This window comes from Protopterus annectens, chromosome 3.part1, assembly GCF_019279795.1.
Source record: "Protopterus annectens isolate FY-2018-M chromosome 3.part1, PAN1.0, whole genome shotgun sequence".
In the NCBI taxonomy this organism is placed as follows: domain Eukaryota; kingdom Metazoa; phylum Chordata; order Ceratodontiformes; family Protopteridae; genus Protopterus; species Protopterus annectens.
Window position 1 is genome coordinate 669,982,026 of NC_056732.1, and position 20,736 is coordinate 670,002,761.

Here is a 20,736-nt window from a genome sequence, read left to right on the forward strand (position 1 = left end):
CTTGTATTTTTCCGCTGACACCCGTGCTATCCATTCTGCTCGCTAAGTTGACAGTTTTGCCCCATATATCATACTGCGGTTTCTTAGCACCAATTACACCAGCTACAACTGAGCCATGGCTAATACCTATGAAATAAAAAAAAAAGATTTGTGGTAAGTAGTCATCAAAAATTAACTCAGTACTCACATTCCTGCAAAGCAAAAATGTGTTGCTACATTATACCTGAAAAGGTATGCAGGCAAGATATCATAATTATGGTAACTCTAACAGTATCAAGTGAAAAAACTATTTTACTGTACTGAGAATACTGATCACACATAAACAACTTTTAACAGAGGTTGCTGCTATTGTAGATTTGTAGTACCTGATAATAAGCATGGGTAAGTCATGTATTTTAGACAGATAAATTATGATGTCAGCTTACTGTGGAGACCTGAAAAGGTGTGTCAGAGAATAAATACTATGTTACTGCTAGCCTTAGCTCAGTGTAACACACTTTACTTATTCTTTTTATTTTCTGCCAAGTACAAGATTTGTGCAGATATACGACAGACCACCACTCTACGTGTTTGTTTCCTCTTGGTTACATTTAAACAGCTTCCCTGTTTTCCTCTGCAAATGTTGAACAACACTAAGAGAAGACATTTATAGGAAGAACACTGCTTTACTGACATAACACAGCAATCAGTTTAGTAAATGATAATGACAACGAAAATATGAAGTCGCTTGGTTTATCGGTTATGCCATGCAATGACTCACACCCAGATGGCACTGCCAAATAAAAAGTTGCAGTGTAATGCATCAAGTCCTTCATTCACAACTATAAAATGACAAAAAATAAACATTAACAAAGTAAAGTTTATTTATCATTGAGTGGTGGTTTTGTTCATGTGGATCAAAACTGACCATTTTCAGACTTGATCCAGACAACAGCATGGAATAAATTAAAATCAGCAGTACCTGCTATAGTACATAATATATACTTATGGCATACGTGTTGAAGTATGACACCTACAGGTAATTTATATTATACTTATGCAGCTCCATGCAAATTTAAACACAATTCCACCATTACGTATTACATGCAAGATTATAAAAAAAGTTCATGGTGACAGTAGTCCAGAGTTAACTGTCAAACTTAGATACAGCCATTGTCAAAGCATGTTCTACTAAACCTTACAAACATCTTGTCAGTTTTATTTGACTACCTGGTTAGAGAACCATAGCTTCAAACATAGTTACTAGACTGTAGTCGTGGAGACCATTAAGGAACCTTGCCCAAAAGTACTGCCTGGTAAACAGACTTGCTCAAGGTCAGACAGTAGGCAAATTAAGCTAGAAAGAGAGAAATCTGGTACCCTTGGCATAAAAGAAGGAGATCATTAACGTTAAAGCTTTAGACCTCTGCATTAATTATAAGACTAGTGAATGGGAACCAAATTCCCATCCACCAGTGCCAAGTGACTATCGTTTTGGTAACATAAAATTGCATGGTTAATTCCTCAAAAAATCTGAGATTTTTTCCATCTTCTCGCCAGTTCAATGAATATAGTGCTGACATCTTCTTGAGGATACTTTCCATTTATTCACTAAAACTGCAGTATTTCGTATGGTTAAGGCTGCCTTTTACGAGATAAAATGAAAACTCTGTTTGCATCAAGGTAGCTGAAGAGAACATGAGATAACCTTATTTTCTTAAATAAATGTAAGAACACATGTTAAAACACATATTCTGGGGTTCAGGAAGGGCTGACATCCTGCAGACATCTGTTCTGTGAGGGTTTTTCAGTGCATTATACCTGAGCAATTCAGAGACAGTTGTACTGCTACAGTGGTAGGAAGGAAGTGTGTGTGTCTGTGTGTGTGTGTGTCTGTGTGTGTGTGTGTGTGTGTGTGTGTGTGTGTGTGTGTGTGTGTGTGTGTGTGTGTGTGTGTGTGTGTGTGTGTCTGTGTGTGTGTGTGTGTGTGTGTGTGTGTGTGTGTGTGTGTGTGTGTGTGTGTGTGTGTGTGTGTGTGTGTGTGTGTGTGGGTCTGTGCACACACACATGCATAGATAGATAGATGGTTATGAAAGTAGATTGATAAAGAGATAAAATAGAGAAAGATGGAGCTACAGAGACTGTAAAAGAGAGAGATAGACAGACAGATAGACAGAGAGAGAGAGAGATGATTTGATACTTAGAGATGTAGTTCAAGTAACCTTTCTTCACTTAGTTTCTTGCGTAGGCCCTGCCTCCACTGTTTTGCCTTCCATCCTCTGAATAACCCTTGCATTTTGCAGAGATGTGCTCTGCAGGACTGCACGTAGTATTTATTTGTGATGTGCAGTCATCAGTTACTTCTAGAGAGGAATAATACATCTGTGGATCCATGACAAGACACTGAAGACACTAATATCATATTTTGTAATGTTTGCAAGTGAACATCAAAGTAATAGTAATATTAATATGAGGAATCGATGAAGTAAAGCCCTTTTTGTAAGTGGATGACTTCCCTACATCCTCAGTCTCTTATGTAAGGGTTTCTTTACAGCTGAATTAAACATTGCCACTAATCAAGCAATTTCCAGGCACAAAGCAAAATACCTGACAACAAAATAAACCTCTCTACTAAACTCACCAAAAAGTTATGTCATAAGGTCATTAACATAGTATAGTATTTGCAGTGATCCTATATAGGGCAGAATTAGTTATTTTTGATAAACACGCAAACTATTTTCAGCCTTAATTTTCATAGTCATATAGTAAAAAATAATACAAGCTGATTAATGTTGCGTAAATTTTGACATTTGCTTTTTTAATATTCAGCATTGTTATATGGCACATCATTTTCCGCTGGGTTTGTTGCGAAAACATACAGTATTTCACATGCTGCATTTTAATTAATACTTGCATAAATGCTAAATACTGACATTTTGATACAGCAAGAATTGTTCTCTAATGAGAATTCTGAATGAACTGATATTTTATAGCCCTTTCTATGCTGCAGAAAAGGTCATATTCATATTATGATTTTCATGCACAAAATTTATAGCTCACGTTCTACAAATATATTTCTGTTATTATTTAGTTGATGCTTGTTGGGGTTATGTATAAGGAAATATAGACAGCTTAGTTATAGTACAATGAAGACTTTTGGAAATGTCCAATAATTCACACTACATAAAACTTCAGGATATTTACTAATGGTTTGAAGGGTGGTACAGATTCAGCGAAGACTGTGGTTTGGGGTTGGTGTTATGGTTAAAGTATTTACCCTAGAGACACAAAGTACAGCGTTTGATTCTTACCTTTGAGAAGCATTGCTAGACTTAAAAAGGCCCGTCTCAGGTTGTTAGCCTAGTAATTACCTATGAACTACAAAATAACTAAAAAACAAAGAAAGAACAAACTTCGTTACTCAGAAAGCACATGAACCACAAGAACTGACAAATTAAAGACAGTGCTTTCTGTATTCTGCTCATTTAAGCATTGCAATAGAATTTGACAGCAACTATCACAGGTATTTAATATGGCAGGCAGTACTTCTGATCTTCACTTTGTATAAGTACTTGGCATATGTCCGGAAAGTTGGTTCTTTGTTAAACAGAGATTCATTGATTCTTACTGAAAGGTGTGGGAGGGTGCTATGAAACCATTTTCACTAAGGAATATATAACTATGTGTTTTGTAGACTACATGGTAAGGCAAGATATTTTTCCCTTTGTATATCTGTATGTCTGTATGAGTGGCATTTGCCTGGGTATGTTTATGTCATAGCACACCTAGACTGCTACACTGACTTAATTCAATAACTTCTTTTACTTTCTTTGAAATTAAATCATATTTGTAATTGACTGACTTCACAGAAATGTTTAACAATGAGTGGAACTATTAAATTCCCATCTCATCTTTAGAAAACAAGGATAATATGGTTACATATAATTTAACAGGCTATGCATCTTAACTTGTAATCTTTAGCATAAAACTCACACTTATGAATTACACCAAGTTTATAGCACAGTTTTCATGGGTTGTGGGTGCCTCTGGTTTTCAAAAAGTTACAGCTAGATTTTGTTACACAGACATAGCCTTTAGATAAATGTATCATTAAATTTTACATGCAGAAGCCAGTATGTTCTTCATATTGGTCACTACTGCGGTATCCTTAGCTATATGGGTTTTATCCTTCAAAGGAAATAACAGCCAGCAAGCTTCCAACGCTTCATGGCACCTTCCACGTACTCAAACTGTCAAGCAGCTCAAGCTGAGCAGATTAAAAGACTAGTTTGGGTGCAAAGCCCTTCTGTGCTTTCCTGCCATTGAACAGTATGCCCCTCTGAGGCTTGCAAGGATCGATGGATGGCTTTTGCTTTCCTTAGCTGGGCAGATAAGTTCCCTTTGGGGAAAAGCATTCCATTTTCTTATTTCTTGCTGATGTTTTATTACTTTCATCTTCAGGAAAGTTATTTTAAAGCTAGGAGTGTTGTGTTCTAACAGACTGTCTCAAGACTGTAATGTATTTTTAAAAATAGTACTTGTTTCTGTCACTTTAAAAGTAGTGTTAACTAATTAAAATATTTTTTGTGAAGAAATTGTGTTATTTTTTCATTATGGGGCTGCCATGGTATTTGGAAATGCTTTTTACTGTGTTTTTTTCTATCACAAAAAGTAACATTTGTGGATTAGTAGTAGTTTTACTGGCATTTGTTGTTTGTTTACTCATTTGTTTGGCTTGACCATGGAACAGATTGTCAGTCCCATGGTCAGTGCTACTACCAGCCATAAAAAGAAAAAGTTAATCAAACAGCCTTTGCCACCACAGCAGGCTAGTAATTTGTATCAGCTGCAGGTGGGTGATTTTGCTGTGGCCATTTCCTGTACCTCAAACCACTCATCTTTTACCCAGGATCCCTCTGGTGTAGTACCAACAGCTACTATGGACCAGGGGTTAGCCATGTCTTCTGCAGCTATTGGACATTCCTCAGTGGGTAAGGGAGAGCCATTCTTCTTGGTCCTGGGAGAAGGAACAAGGAAGGTTTTCCTGTTGTCAAAATGCTATGCCAAGCTCTAGGGAAGCAGCGGCTGCCATTAGTAACATGGTTTGCTCCATTTTTCCTAGTAGAAAGAAACAGAAAATTAAGCATGTATCTACTCCTCCTCATATTTCTTTGGATAGGAGTAGTTTACTGGGACTGACTCATGATTTAATTCAAGCTTTTGATCCTTTTTGTAGAGTAGTTTCTGGTAAAAGAGAGACGGCTCCTTTCCTGAAGAGATTCAGGATTCAGGGTTTTGTCCTCACATTTCTGATTCAGACTCAGAGGAGAGCTCACCTTCTGATTATGCCTGTTGAGGTTTCTATTTCTCTGACACTATTGCTAGAATGCCCCAGTATTTTCAGTAGGTGAACACTGCATTTTCCTTCAGTCCCTCAGAAAATACAATGAGTTGTTACTGAAGGATTTTCTAGAGCCTACATCCATTCCTCTTGTCCTGTCTGCTTTAGAGGGTGTATGTCTTACTGCCTGCAGTTTTCCTGATAGTAACCAGCTGTCCCTAAAAAGGCAGATAGGATGTATAAAGTTCCTTGGTCGTTTAATTTTTCATACATTATTCCCAATCCTAACCCAGTAGTCATTGCCTTAGTTGACTCCTTTGTTGTTAAGTACTTAGTTAATTCGAGTCCTACTCTTTCTAATAAGGATAGGAACATTTTTGATAGATATGAGAAAAAAGTGTACACTTCTACAACCTTGAATTTCAGAATTTTAAATTGTTAAACTCATACATTAAAGTTTATTCTGAAGTACTGTGAAATCAGGAGGAATGTTGCATCTACAGTTTCTTTTTGTGAAGAAAAATCTGTTTTAAATAACATAGTTTCTTCTGCTGCACAGGTCACTACTCATTGTTTGCAGAGTGTATATGACTCTGTTGATACTTCTTACAGGGCTATGGCCACTGGTACTGTTTTAAGGAGGTTTGCTTTACTGTATTCTCAGAATCTCACAGATAATATAAAAAAATAGATTTTAAATTCTCCTTTGGAAAGAGATTTAGTGTTTGGCTCCTCTGCTCAGAGGTGATCAAAAAGTGTGAGAAAAGGGGCAAGCTGATCCAAAGATTATCTAAGATTTTTCAGCCCTTCTTCTCCAAATTGTCCAAGGAATTTTCTTTCTCGTCATCCAATTTCTACAGGAAAAGAAAAACAGAATAAACAGTCTCAACAGAATTCAGATAAACAGATGTTTAAGAAGAAGTGGCAAAAAGGTTCCAAAAAGAAGTGTCAGGCCTCTTAAATCCAAGAATACTCTAGCAAGTCTGAATGACTACTCAAGAGACCCTGTGACCCTCACCCACCCTGGCCATTTTTTTCTTCCAGAAAGTCTGAATCTCAATTTTTCTCTTTGTCAGCAGATTGTTTCAGACAAATGGGTTTTGAAAATCATTCATCTAGGTTACAGATAGCAGTAGGATGAAATTCTTCCTTTCCAGGTGGTCATTCGTCATCTTGCAGATCAGACTTTTTTGTTTCCTCCAGTTATTCATCACATGCTGCCCCAAGGAGTGATAGAACCAGTTCCTCCTTCCAAGGTGGGTAAGGGGTTTTATTCAAGGATGTTCGTAGTCCCCAAAAAAAGAAAATGTTTGGAGACCATTTCTGGATGTTTATTTCCCAAACCTGTTTGTGATTGTGCCCAAATTTAAAATGGTGTCACTTCACAACCTGTTGCCTTTTCTTCCTCTTTCAAGTTTCCTGGTAATACTAGACTTAAAGGATGCTTATCATTACATTCCTATTCATCCAGACATCAGGCATTTCTTAAGGTTTTGTGTTTCTGGATCACATTATCAGTTCTCTGTCTTACCCTTTAGAGTATTCACCACCCCAAGAGTGTTTGCAAAGTGTCTAGCACCAGTTACAGCTCATTGCAGGCTACAGGGTATCCACATTTTTCGGTACTTAGACAATTTGCTTATCTTTGCAGAGTCTTTTTCAAAATGTCTGGAATCCATCTTTCTCTCTCTCTCTCTCTCCCTCTCTCTCTGTCTTGGGTAAGAGATCTCTTGCACAAAGTGGGATTCCAAAAGAACACTCAAACGTTTTTTTTGACTCCCTCACACAGTGTTGTGCTCCTGGGATGTCAACAAAGCACTTCAGTTCAAAGCGCTTTTCTTCCACATGAAAAAATAGGGTCCTTATTTAAATCTGTTTCTAAGGTTTTCCACTTAGACTTCAGTCACTGCGTGGGAATACCTAAGGATTTTGGGTCTCATGCATCTATTATTCTCATGATACCCCTGGCAAGAATCCACATAAGGAAGATAAAGTGGTATCTCAAATCTCTTTGGTCCCAGAATCAACACCCTTTATTTTTTAAGATCCCAGTTCTGGGTTTGTCAGAAAAAAAAATCACTTGGTGGAGACAACAGATATCCTTAAATCAAAGTCTCTCCATCTCCCTCCATACTTCAAAGAATGCAGTCACCATAGATGTTTCAGACTTTGCTAGGGAGCAGTTTCAGAAGAGATAAAAGTGCCTGGGTTATGGGACACCAAGGACAGATGAAAATACATAAATATCAAGGAGATGCTTGCCCTGATCAAGGCACACAAATCTCTGAAACATCTTTGGCTCCTAGGACCACCTCAAGTGGTTTACAGACAATACCACAGTGATGTGGTACATCAACAAGCAAGGGGGGAACCAGGTCATACCCCCTTTGCAGACTAGTCATGTTAGCCTGGGATATATCTTTACAACAAAATCTCACTCTACATGCATCCTATATTCTGTCAGAGCAAAACCGTGTGCCAGACAAGCTGAGGAGGACCATGGCAGACCCTCATGAATGAAAACTAGACCAGGAAGGTCTTCCATTTGGTCCATCTGGGAGAGTTCCTCAAGTAGACCTATTTGCCTCCTCTCTGAACAATCAAGTGGCAAAATTCTGTTCCATGATTCCATGAAAGAAGGCCTGGAATACAGATGCCTTATCTTTTCTTTGGATAAGAATGTTCGTGTACGCCTTTCCACCCTTTCCACTAATATCCAGGGTACATGTGAAGATTCAGAAGGAATTCCCCAAGATCATTGTGTTGACTCCCTTCTGGCCTAGGCAACAGTGGCAATTATCACAGGATGTCTCACAGAATGGATCCATTCACACAAGAACAGGTGTGTTTGATACATGCTGGCATCAATTATCTTCAATTGACTGCCTGGATGATACCGTCTTAATTCCTTTTAAGTACCTGTTTTCTGAGGACATGCAGCAGGTACTAATGGTGGCATGAATGCCTGCTCCTTGAAAATTCTATATTACCAAATAGAAAAGGTTTCTAGTTGATGCCAACAACATAACCAGCACCTATTCAGTGCTAGTTGTTCTCTGGTTTTACAATATTCATGTGAGTTACCATCCTAAAGCCTTTCTTATTCCTCTGTCAAGGTTCATTTATTGTCCATTTCAGCATGTCTGCCCATTAAGGAGTTTTGCAAAAGAGGCCTCCAAGAAAACTTGCAGGGTCCTCTTTGGGATCTCAACTTTGTGTTAGAGAAACTAACACTTGCTCCATTTGAAACAGCTAGTCTGGCTGACCTGAAATTCTCACCATGGGAAACAGTTTTATGGATTGCCCTTACTTCTACAAAAAGGGTATCTGAGTCATAAGTTCTTATGATGAGTCAACCCTACCTCATCTTCCACAAGGACAGGGTTTCTTTGAAAACTAATCTGCCATTGATGCCTCAAGTGGTGCCCAAGTTTACCTTAAGTCAAATCTCCACCTGCTTGTTTTCTTTCCATAACCTATAAAAGGACAGAGAAAGGACACTCAGTACCTTGGATGTTCAACGGACAACTCAGGTACTATGTTAACAGAACTAAATCTTTCAGATCTTCAGATCAGTTGTTCATTTCTTGTGAAAGTAAGAAGGAGGGACACCCTGTGTCAAAACAGACTATTTCTAAATGGTTCTCTAAGGCTATTAACTTTTGTTATACTCACCACAACAAAACTATTCCAGGCAGGGTCAAGACCCACTGTAACAGGCCTTTGGCTTCATCTTTGGCTTTTTGGAAAGGGCTGGATTCTAGAAGTATTCTAGAAAATGGTACTTGTTTTTTGTGCATACTTTTACAAAGCACTATAAGCTTGATTCCTTCTCTAGGTCTAGCTCAAGCTTTGCTAGAACCATTCTCCAGGGGCACTTGGACCCTTCTCCTTCCACTTCCCAAATCTAGTTAGCAATGGTAATCTATCCACATAGCTATGGCTACTGCAGCAGTGCAGTTGTATAAGTTGAACTTACCATGACAGTGGATGTTCAAATAATCACTGCTGCAGTAGCTCCTTCTCTCCATTGTGTTTGTTTTTGGTGTGTTTTTTATGCCAGATTATGGACATTTATTTTTTGGTATTTATACTGTAAAGTAGATTGGTCTGTGGAATGAATGCAAGTGTTGAGAACAAAGATGTGGCAAAGGAAGAGCAAAAAAAAACGAAAGGGCTTAAACATGAAATAACTCACAGAAAATGCACTGAGCTTGCAAATGCATATAACAGGAGATCTTATTTTGTGTGGAAGTGTTAAATCAGTTAAAAATTACGGATGTCTTTACCTTCCTCATTTCCATATATCACGCAGAGTTTAACAGTAGTTTCGATTAATCAGTTTGAGCCTTCTTCAGTCTCAGTGCTGACAGCAGCAACATTAGAATTAAGTCACTGGATTCAAAGCTGGCATTATCTGGGGCACTTTAGTTTTACCTACCAGCCATAATGGTTAGTGGAATATCTTAAATGTTGAGAGGTTTATTAATTATTATTTGTATTTTGCTGAATAATGTACATTATTTCTATTACTTTGTTAGGCTTTGCAGATACTACTTTTTATTACCCGAGTTAGTCAAAAGTTGAGCTTTTATAAATTATTAAGTTTAGTTGCCATTTTTATTCAGGTACCATCATTGTACTGGTGAGGTTCTATGTCTTCTTCCCATGTTTTGATATAAATATGTTGGGGGTCATGCCCTCACAGGAGTAGCAGTGCTTCACAGGAGCTTCTCAGAAAATCTCTGTCTCTTGGATTAAAAAGTAACATTATTGCTTTATTTCTATCTAGATATGTTGTGTTTAGTTGTATAAAATACCCAGTAAAATAAATATTATGTTATAACCTGGAAACTGTGATATTTCCTATCATAAAGTTGAAGCTTTTGGTTGAAACCAAGTATAACAATAGATAGTGGAGGGAGCCCTTCTCAAAAATGGTCGTGGAGAGGATATCTATAAAGGAGGTTTAAGGTCCAAATTATGTTTTGATCAGAAATTCAGAATACAGTCTCTTAAAAAAGAAAGTTTACAGTCTTCTGGCTTCTAGCACATAAGACAAAACAATTAGTGAGTACAGAACATAAGATCACTAACATAGAAAACACTCTGCCTGTACATGACACTAAAATTCAGTAGCCAGAAATTCAAACACATTTTCTTACATAGCAAACTCCAAAAGTGTCAAGAGTAATTGAAAGGTGCAGAAAATTTAATTTTGTCTTACCTGGAACATTAATGGAATTAACTGAACATTGCTTTTGTATATAAAATTGAGAAAGGACATAAATCTCTACTCCCAAATACTTCCTGAAATACTATAGACCAAAACTCCTCATTATGAAGCTGATTTCATTTTATTCAAATAAAGAGTTAGTTCTAAAACAACTCGGGGTAATTCTGCCTTGTCTTACATGGGATCAAAAATCTGAAAAAGGAATGTTTATTTCACATTTAAACAGTCTAAAGAGAGAAGAATATTGGCCCTTCTTTAAAAGTCGCTTAGTAAACAAGATTGTTTATATTTCAATTTGAAACTATCATTTTTGCTTACTTTATTTTATACATTTTTTCACTGGGGTTAGGGTAGACTACTGATCTCAGTAGATCGTTTTTGGTGCTCAGCCTAAGGAAGAGCTCAACAGTAGAGATACACATTCATTATTTATACAATGGATAGGAAAACAAACAAAAAAGGGTTTTAAGTGCACATGAAGTTTTCAATATGTACACAAGATTTAAATAAATGTTTTTAATAACTTAGGTGAAGCTTCATAATAACTTGATAAGCAACATAATTTCAGAAAATGGAAAAGAGGGTTTCAGTTCCATCCATACTTCCACCAATTCCACAACAAGCCACATTGGATATTAAAGTTCCCAGATTTTTATCTAGATATTTGCATTTTCCAGTGTTTCAGTATAGGGTATCATTTTGGGATCTCAGTCCTCACCTTTGGTGTGCAGGTGTAACAGTCTTTTACAAAGTACATGGCTCCAGTATTTGCTCATATCAAAGTTCCAGTAAATATTTTCTGACCCAGATAAATGTCTTCAAGTCTCTGAGTCCCCCCTGCAATTAACAATGAACTAAAATTTAGTGTTTCAAGCATTTCAAGAGGGATAACTGTGACTTGGGAAAATCCAGTTATCCTATGACCCAAATTCCATTCTATTCAGATTCTGGGCACAATTAAGTTTATGCCTTGAAATAAGGATATTGATTAAACTATTGGTTGGCATATTGTTGAGTTATGGAAAGTAAATTGTAGATGTCTTTTTTGATTTCAAACTGAAAGAACTAATTGCAACTCAAGGTTATCTGGGGTACATGGTTTCTTGCATGGTTCCACATGCCAACTTATGTTCCTTCCTCTCACTCTCTCTTTATACAGATAGATAAATAAATTTATGACATTCAGTCACAAAGGCAAAATAATGAGCCACAAATAATTGAGCACCAATACTTGAACCACAAATCATTGAAAAAAAATTCAATACATAACACTAGCAATCCCTTGTATTGTATAAACAACAATAAAGTTGTGCCTGCATATATTTTTTGTTGCATTAATGTTAATGAGGCAAAGGCAAGGAAGAAGCGACCCTTTTCATCCCCCTACCTAGTGTTCACTGTATGTCCTCAGCTAGAACAAAGTTAGCCTACATTTCATTTAGAGTAAACTTGGTGGGGCTTAAACGCAATGAGGTCAGTTTTGCAGTGTTAAACTCCTTGACTACTTTTACTACTAGAAATTACTGCTGAAACAATTTTTATTTGTCTACTGGTAGTAATTCACTATTTGTTTTTATATGCAGTTAAGCAACCATTAAATTGTTATATATAGGTAAAGGGGTGTAGGGTACTGTAACATACTTTCCTAAAGTTTTGTGGAACTGAAGCTCTGAGGTATTTTCTTCATCTCTTTTATAAATCAGCCAATTAAATATTGTGAAACATAGGTAAAACAGATGAGAGATTTTATATGTGCGTCAGTATCCATTACTCTCATCAAAATCTCATCTGTCTTCAATTACAACTTGAAACCAATGAAATGAAAGAGTATAAAGGGCATAAAATGAAGTCACATGACTGGAAAACCTCCTTTATCAGTCTCAACAAAAAGCTGAGATCCCTTATCAAATCTTCTAAAGCCAGCTATGAAGGAAGAATTGCAGCTGACACCAAAAACAACCACAAAGCCTTCTATAGCTATATCAAAAACCTCCAAGGCAATATCCAGATTAGCTCTGAATTATTGCACAATGGTACCTCCTATACTGTGCCAACAGATATAGCCAACATACTGACCGACAGATTGAGTGCCAACTTTACCCCTCTCCCCCTGCCAAGGGCCCTATCACAATACCAGAAGAAAGCCTGATACCCACCATTTCTGTGGCACAGGTAAAAGCTGCATTGTTCAAGGCCAAGAATATAGCATCCATGGGGCCTGATAATATCCCTGGCTGTGACCTACATGAGCTACAAAATGAACTGGCACCACATCTGTGTGCCCTGTTCAATTACAGCCTTACCTCAGGCTATGTCCCTAATGAATGGTACACTGCTGCAGTCATCCCACTCCATAAAAGGGGAGCAACTACAGACCCTGAGAACTATTGCCCCGTTAGCCTGATGAGTCTGGCATGCAAAGCTATGGAGCACATCATCATGGACCTGCTTAACAAAGATATAGGCAATCTCCAAACTCTTGACCCCACACAGTTTGTCTTTGTCAAGAGGAGATCCTACCTGCTGAAACTTGTTGACTTCTTCGAGGTAGTCACCAAGGCTGTGGATAAGGGTAAGGCAGTGCATACAGCCTACTTCAACCTGGCCAAGGCCTTTAATACAATTCCCCACTCAAGTATCATTGATAAACTCACCAAACTAGACATCAATCCTTACATCACTAGGTGGATTGCAAATTGGCTCACAGACAGGACCCACAGAGTGAACATTGCAGATTCCAAGTCAGACTGTCGATCAGTCACAAGTGGGGTCCCACAGGGCTCGGTCCTGGGCCCTCTCTTGTTTGACATCTACTTCTCAGAAGTCCAGGCCAACACAGAAGGACTCTGGCTAACCAAGTTAACTGATGACTGCAAGCTAGAAGTCATTATCAACTCCCCAAGTGATGCAGACATCCTACAAATAGGCCTCTCTGAGACCAATGACTGGTGTCGGAACCATGGCTTGAAGCTTAACGTCAAAAAATGCATTATCATCCCCTTTGGAAAAAACTCAGTTTCCACAAATTACCATGTTGATGGGAACTCACTGAACACTAAAGGGGCAATAAGAGATCTGGGCACCCAGGTCGACAGCCACCTCACCTTCGACTTTCACATGGCCACTGTGGTCAGAAAGTCCTTCTACGTGGCACATCCTATAACCAAAGGTTTCACATCCAGGAAAAAAGAGATCATCATCCCTCTCTACTCATCCCTTATTAGACCAATCATCGAATATAACGTCCCGTTTGGCATGTATCTGACCAGACACCAACAACAGCTGGAGAGGCCACAAAAGTACCTCACAAAAAGGATCCTAAGCCTTAAGCACATGCTCTACATGGACAGACTCAAGAAACTTCAGCTGTTCTCAGGCTCTTATCGTCTGCTTAGAGGTGATCTTTGCTTGACTTACAAAGCCATGTCTGACCCAGCCCTACTTGAAATGCTACACCTAAACAAATCCCAATTCTCCTACGCTACACGCTCCAGAGATCACAACCTCATTACCATAATTAACAGAACATGCTGGAAGGACAGGTTCATCTCTCAAAGACTGCCCATACTCTGGAATAAGCTTCCCATTCATGTCAAGCGAAGCACCTTGCTGGCCCTTTTCAAGAGAAATTTTGACAAGTGGATGGGTAACTGAAAGTTCACTCCAGGGATCACTCCAGTTGCCCTACTGAATAGGGACACTGTGAACTAACATTGGGTGGCACAGTGCTTGGGCAATTTTTTTGGGCTAGGCTTGTAAAGACTCCAGGGCCATTAGTCTATTACACACCTATGAACCTACGAACAAGCAAATCATTCAGTAAAAACTGCAAGAAAGACAAAGCCAGGTTAAAGTCTTCACTGTGTATGGAGGCCCATAAGATATATGCAAATGATCCCCTTAAGGACATACAATTAGGAATACGTGTTATGAAAATATTACAATTTCCCAACAGAATATTTTGTCAGAAATGTTGGGGGAAGAAATCATTATAACTAAGGAAGTGATTCTTTTCAGTTTTCTTCATAATGATGATCGCTAAGCTCACATCCTGGGTCCTGATCATTTTGGTGCCGTGCAAGTATCTGCATGCATGATGGTGATTATCCATAGTGCCACATAGTTTCATAGTATAGTTTCATAGTATAGTACTAGGCTATCTGCCCTGGGGCATTTGTAAGCCTAGCCATAGTGATGTGGCTTTTGTCACCCCATGAAATGGTACAAAAATGTACAGAATAAATCTAGAATACTGTGCCTCTGTCTAGTAGTGACACAATGAAGGTCCCCTTATATAATAGAATTAGTTTACTGTGCCCCTGTCTAGCAGTGACACAGATGTGACCCCTGGGGTAAACTTACGATCTCCCATCCACTCATCAAGATTTCTCTTGAAGAGAGTCAGTGAGGGGCTCTGCCTAATACGAACTGGGATCCTGTTCCAAAGCATGGGAAGCCTCTGGGTTATGAATCTATCCCTCCAGCGTGTCCTATTCATACTTGTGCCGAGGTTTAAGTCTTTAGCTCTCGTGGTCCTGATGGATTTGGATTTTTTGAGGTGGAGCATGTCCATCAGATCCTGATTGGACATGGCCTTGTACGTCAGGCAATGATCACCTCTGAGCAGGCGGTATGCTACTGAATAGAGCTGAAGTTTCTTTAGTCTGGTGGAAAAAGACATATGTTGGAGACCCTTGATCCTTTTGGTGAGGTACTTTTGTGGTCTCTCCAGCTGTTGCAAGTGCCGGGTGAGGTACATACCAAATGGGGCATTGTACTCAATCATGGGTCTGATGAGGGAGGAATATAGGGGTACAATGACATCCTTGGATCTGGATGTGAATCCCTTCATGATGAGGTGTGCAAGGTAGAATGTTTTTCTAACCACTTTGGCAACGTGGGTGTCAAATGAGAGGTCGCTGTCGACTTGGGTCCCTAGGTCTCTGATTACTTTTTCCGTACTCAGTGGGTTGCTGTCTATGTGATAATTTGTGGGTACTTTGTTTGTTCCAAAAGGGATGAGTAAACATGCTAAGGCAAACAGAAAGAGAAGAAATGAGTATCATTTAAGAGATTACAACACTGCATATTGTTTGGTAGTAGGAGATAGACAAAATAAAAATGGGATCTTGGTCCTCCTCATGATGTGTGAGCCAGTATCAGCCATTCACTTTTGTCCTCCTCTTCTGACTCACCTTTCATCATTGCCACTATTTGAAACCAGGTCATATGGGTCACTGTCAGGGCATTATCTTTCTTTGCCACAGATATGCCAAATTTAATTGAATAAAAAAGGACAACATTACTTGACCACCCTCTCTGTCTCATAGTGCTTTGATTCATGAGCAATTCCAGAACATATGGACCATACTGTCTTCTATTGCTCCACACCTTCAGTACCTGCTGTCAGTTTTAACCCTGCACTTCTATTGGCATGGCTTGTTGCCATCATGAACCATCGGAGGGGGATACTAAGTTGTGGATCTCACACACACACACACACACACACACACACACACACACACACACACACACACACACACACACACGCACACACACGCACACACACACACACACACACACACACACACACACACACACACACACACACACACACACACACACACACACACACACACACACACACACACCGTCTGTCTTAACTCCCAACATAGTTCTCTCTTCTGCACGCCCAAATAAATCTGTCTGTTTCCAGCCATTTTATCTTTAGATATCCATTGCTGCAAACCATTCTCTTTCTCTATACATCCTGATATATCCTATCATCTCTCCCTCTTGCCTTTTTTCTTATGTATGTCTCACATTGGTGATAAGAGAAATCCCCTTTTTCGTTTGGTCTATCTCCTACTACCAAACAATATGCAGTGTTGTAATCTCTTAAATGATACTCATTTCCTCTCTTTCTGTTTGCCTTAGCACGTTTACTGCACCACAACCCAAGTCTTCATATCACTTTAGATAAATTCTCAAATCTTATGTACAAACAGCCAGCTTTATATCAAATCAGTTAGTAGCACTGGTAGAGAAGAAGTCAAGTAGGGAAGGGTGGGAATGAAAGGCCAATATCAGCTCGCCCATCCAGTGAGAAGTGGTCTGGCCTGCTGTAATACATACATTGTTCTAGAGAGACAAGTACAGAGCCAGTAGCCATGTCAGTGGGATGGGCTGGGCTCTGCAGTACTATGTGCAAATGGCAGCTTTTAAAAAGTATGGGCAAGAATATGCATACCAGTGGGGGAAGGCAGAGCAAATACTCACATCGGCCACTAGGAAGGGGTTAATACAGTAAAGGAAAAATAACCACCATAAAAGCCTGATTAACAGGGGAAATAGGAAATTCACCCCAGGGATCACTTCTGTGGCTCTGCTCAACAGGGGCACAGGAAAATAATTTTCTTGGGTGGCGAAAGCCAGGATACCTTTTTGGCTAGGCTTATACAGGTCCTAGGGCCAATAGCCTAGTACCTATCTATGAACCTATGAACAGCATTGCCACAAACAACTTTTGATCTCATGATAAGAAATGAACAGGTACTAGTGTCAGTAAATCCAAAGCTCCGTACAACAACGTAATCACAACAATTAGACTGGAAATAGTCTCTGCTAGGTTAACAACCAAAGCGTGAATGGACTCGGAACAAGGAATAGAAAAACACAATTTATTGAAGTACTCTGTACAACATGGTAAGCACTTTCATCTGCAAAGCAGACTTCTTCAGACCACTATGTAATGTCAATCACGTATTACAGAAAGGGGGACATCACCGAACCGTTGACGCGAAACCGGAACTACAAAAACTTCAAAAGTTCAAAAACATCTTGAATTAGAAGTCTGCTTTGCAGATGAAAGCACTTACCACGTTGTACAGAGTACTTCAATAAATTGTGTTTTTCTATTCCTTGTTCCGAGTCCATTCACGCTTTGGTTGCTAACCTAGCAGAGACTATTTCCAGTCTCATTGTTGTGATTACTAGTGTCAGTAACTTGATGGGTGTCAGACACAGGGGATAAAAAAAAAAAAAAAAGAATTACCAAAAAAAAAAATACTTTGTCCAACCATAACTCTCTCTCTCTCTCTCTCTTTCTGTTTCTCACACACTGTCATTTTGAAACTCATCTAGTCCCTCTTTCAGAACAACACATTTCCTGAAATATGAATGTCAATGCAGTAGGGGGTCACACCAGGACTTATGATCAGGTGCATCATAGGGACACTGATATGATTTCATCAGCCTGGAGGAGAGCAGTTGCAGTTGTCCATGAACAGCTGGCAATGGAGTGGGTTGCCTGCTACCGAGCCAACAGTGACACCATATGAAGAGTTTCTGTCCACTGTCAGAGATCCAGAGAGCTCAGTGGAAACCGTACACCAAAATGAGATTGATGTTAGTGCTGATGTGTCTGGGAGGAGAAGTATACTTACATATGGAAGTTTTAAGATTTGCTTGTATAGAAAACTATAGAAAAATTAAATAATACTTCCTGTGGATTTTTTATTATAAACCTATTGATAAATTAGTAGACTTAACAGCACGCTTTTTTATTACACATGGGTTGTGGGTGGACATTAGCCAAGTTTCAGTTAAAACTATTCTTAATGGAAATATAGGTAAAATTGTGTATTCACTGTCCCCCATGTTATTGCAATTGTGTTGCTTAATTTGTGTCCTACCTTGCTTCATTTCTTCCAGGACCATCCTTCCTACAAAGTGTGGAGTCATATGCACATGGTAAGCCAAAAGGTTTTCTTTGATTATTGAAAACCATTTGTCAGACATCCGCATTTATCTGTACGCGTGGGGTGGGTGTAATGAGCGTGTGTACTGATGCACCATCTGCAATAGTGTGACCGGCATTAGTTTGTTAGCATATGCATTGCTTTACATATTTAGTGTAATATTATTTTCATTCCTGTGTTTGTTGCTTATTATCACAGGTGATCCTGACAGTGGAAGTGTAGGACTCTTACCACCTGATGTAAGAGTATCAACAGACTGTAATGATGGTGGTGGACAAACAGAGGCACAATCGGGAGGTGCAGAGGTTGAATCTGACACTGAGGTTGGCATTCGGTTTACTATCAAAAGTCTGAAATGCATGCAATCGAATACTGGATAGTCGAATGTGTGGTTTCTAAGTTGTCGTAATGTCAGACTGAAAATGGTGGAGTGCATATTAATGAAAGCGGGTATACTTTCGCTAATGTAAACTCAACATTTTGAATGGAGATCGGGGTAATCAGGTAATTTGCCCTTTCCCTCATTGTAGTGTGATCTTGGTGTTAGTATATATATATATATATATATATATATATATATATATATATATATATATATATATATATATATATATATATATATATATAATAAGCATGGGGTGTGGGGGGTGCAGGGGAGCTTGACGCCCTGCTCAAACATAATAGGACACATGGACTTCAAAAACTGGAAGTCTGGCATGTCGAATGTCAGTCATCATGTTTATCATGTTTGACATTCCGGCCAACTTTTATTTTGGTTTCTGACTTGTTATTTCGCTCTTTTAATGAAAATTGTTCTGCCTTCGGAATTTTGACAGTAAACCTTGATATTCAGCCATCCCCTGTATTACTTCAGACACAGTCAGAATGCCTAAGCATATGTATTTCACTGAGCCATCAGATATATTGGATAGGTGAAGGGTGACACACTTGATCAGGGTATTGGGGTTACTGTGGCTTCAGTGCTGGTTGACAATGATCATAGCCAAAGTATGGGCAATGTGCAACACAGGATGGTTTTTAGTGGTGTTCAAAGGAAGGCTGCTGCCCACCCTTGACCTGGTCCTGGTGTGTCATTTTGTGCACTCGATGTATGTTTAGGGTTGTCATGGAGGTGCAAGCACATTCCACTATGGCCTCTGAGGACATGCTTAGGGTTGTAGATGTGGCACAGGCTGATGTGCGTGACTTCCTCTACTCTGTAGCCAATTCTATGGATCGGGTGAATGACTTGATGGAGCTGGCAGTGTCTGTAATGGAACATCTGCTGGGAGGGGGCTAGCATCCATGTGGATGTAGGCCAGCATCATCATTTGATGTTAGCCAATGTGGTCATGCCTGATCATATTCCCATAGTGGCACTATTTCCACTGCTCCATCACTGACTGAGGTGTCCACACCCATATATAGTAGGCTATAGGGTCATGGTCCTGGATGTCCTCATGAGGAGAGCTCATCCACCACACATCAGTCATGTTCAGGTAGCAGTAGCACATCTGACCATGGGCATGGACATGCCAATGTAACTCCTGGCAGAGCTAGTTCTCATGGTCAGTGATGATGAACTATTACCACTCCGATGCATGGTTCACACCTGCCTGACATGCCAGGACGGTTTACCTTTAGATGTGCATATTGCACACAGGCAAACAGCAATTGTGTGAAAGGCAGTTTGCAAGATTTGCAAACACCGAACAGAAAAAGGTTCGAATGTGCAATGAGTGAATGCACATTGACATTCTCTCATTGCACATTCGACATTATGGGGCAGATTGCACTACAGTGAGGATTGGGAAATGGCCCCTTTCCCCACTGTAGTGAGATGTTGTAGTTAGAATATTAAAGTGGGGGGGGTGCAGCCCCCCACATGGGGGTGCATGGGGGCTTGCCCCCCTGCTTTACACTTTTTTTTTTCGTTCGACAATGAAAAACAGCAAATCTGCTTTTCGATTTCCTGTTTTTCGAATGTTTAGTATGTATGTGTTTGTGATGCTTGTTTGAAAAACTGTACTGCTTTCTTATGGGTTTTTGTATTGTGTATATCTTTGATGCATGAGGCCTATTACTTCATAGAGAACACATCTAATGACATAAGTCAGTCCTGTCAAATATTAATGTCTTTTCTGTAAAACTCATCCACCTCCTAGTTAGTTACATTAGCAAGTAACTGTATGGAAGGATCTGCCATTCATTTGTGTTCTTAGCCATTTATTTTCCAGAAGTTGCAATTTAGGGCTGACTCGGTGCAACTCTATCAGTACACAGTCATTACATGGGTAAGTAAAGGTTGTGAGCATTGCCTTGCATCAGTTTTACTGTATATATGTGCATAGGATGAAAGGTGTACTCCTTGAGCATGTATGATATCTGTCATCTCTTGTCCAGGGTGAGGGCATATTGTG

The 20,736-nt window shown here is 39.3% G+C and overlaps 1 protein-coding gene across 2 annotated transcripts in view; it reads right to left on the reverse strand.

Moving 5' to 3' along the window:
* ADCY8 (adenylate cyclase 8) overlaps positions 1-20,736 on the reverse strand; it is a 2,045,143-nt gene that overhangs the window by 436 nt on the left and 2,023,971 nt on the right. For both annotated transcript variants that reach the window (XM_044067040.1, XM_044067038.1), the window contains one exon: positions 1-126. This exon is cut by the window's left edge and continues 436 nt beyond it. In XM_044067040.1, coding sequence (XP_043922975.1) covers positions 1-126 — 126 coding nt within the window. The remainder of the gene's footprint in view (positions 127-20,736) is intronic.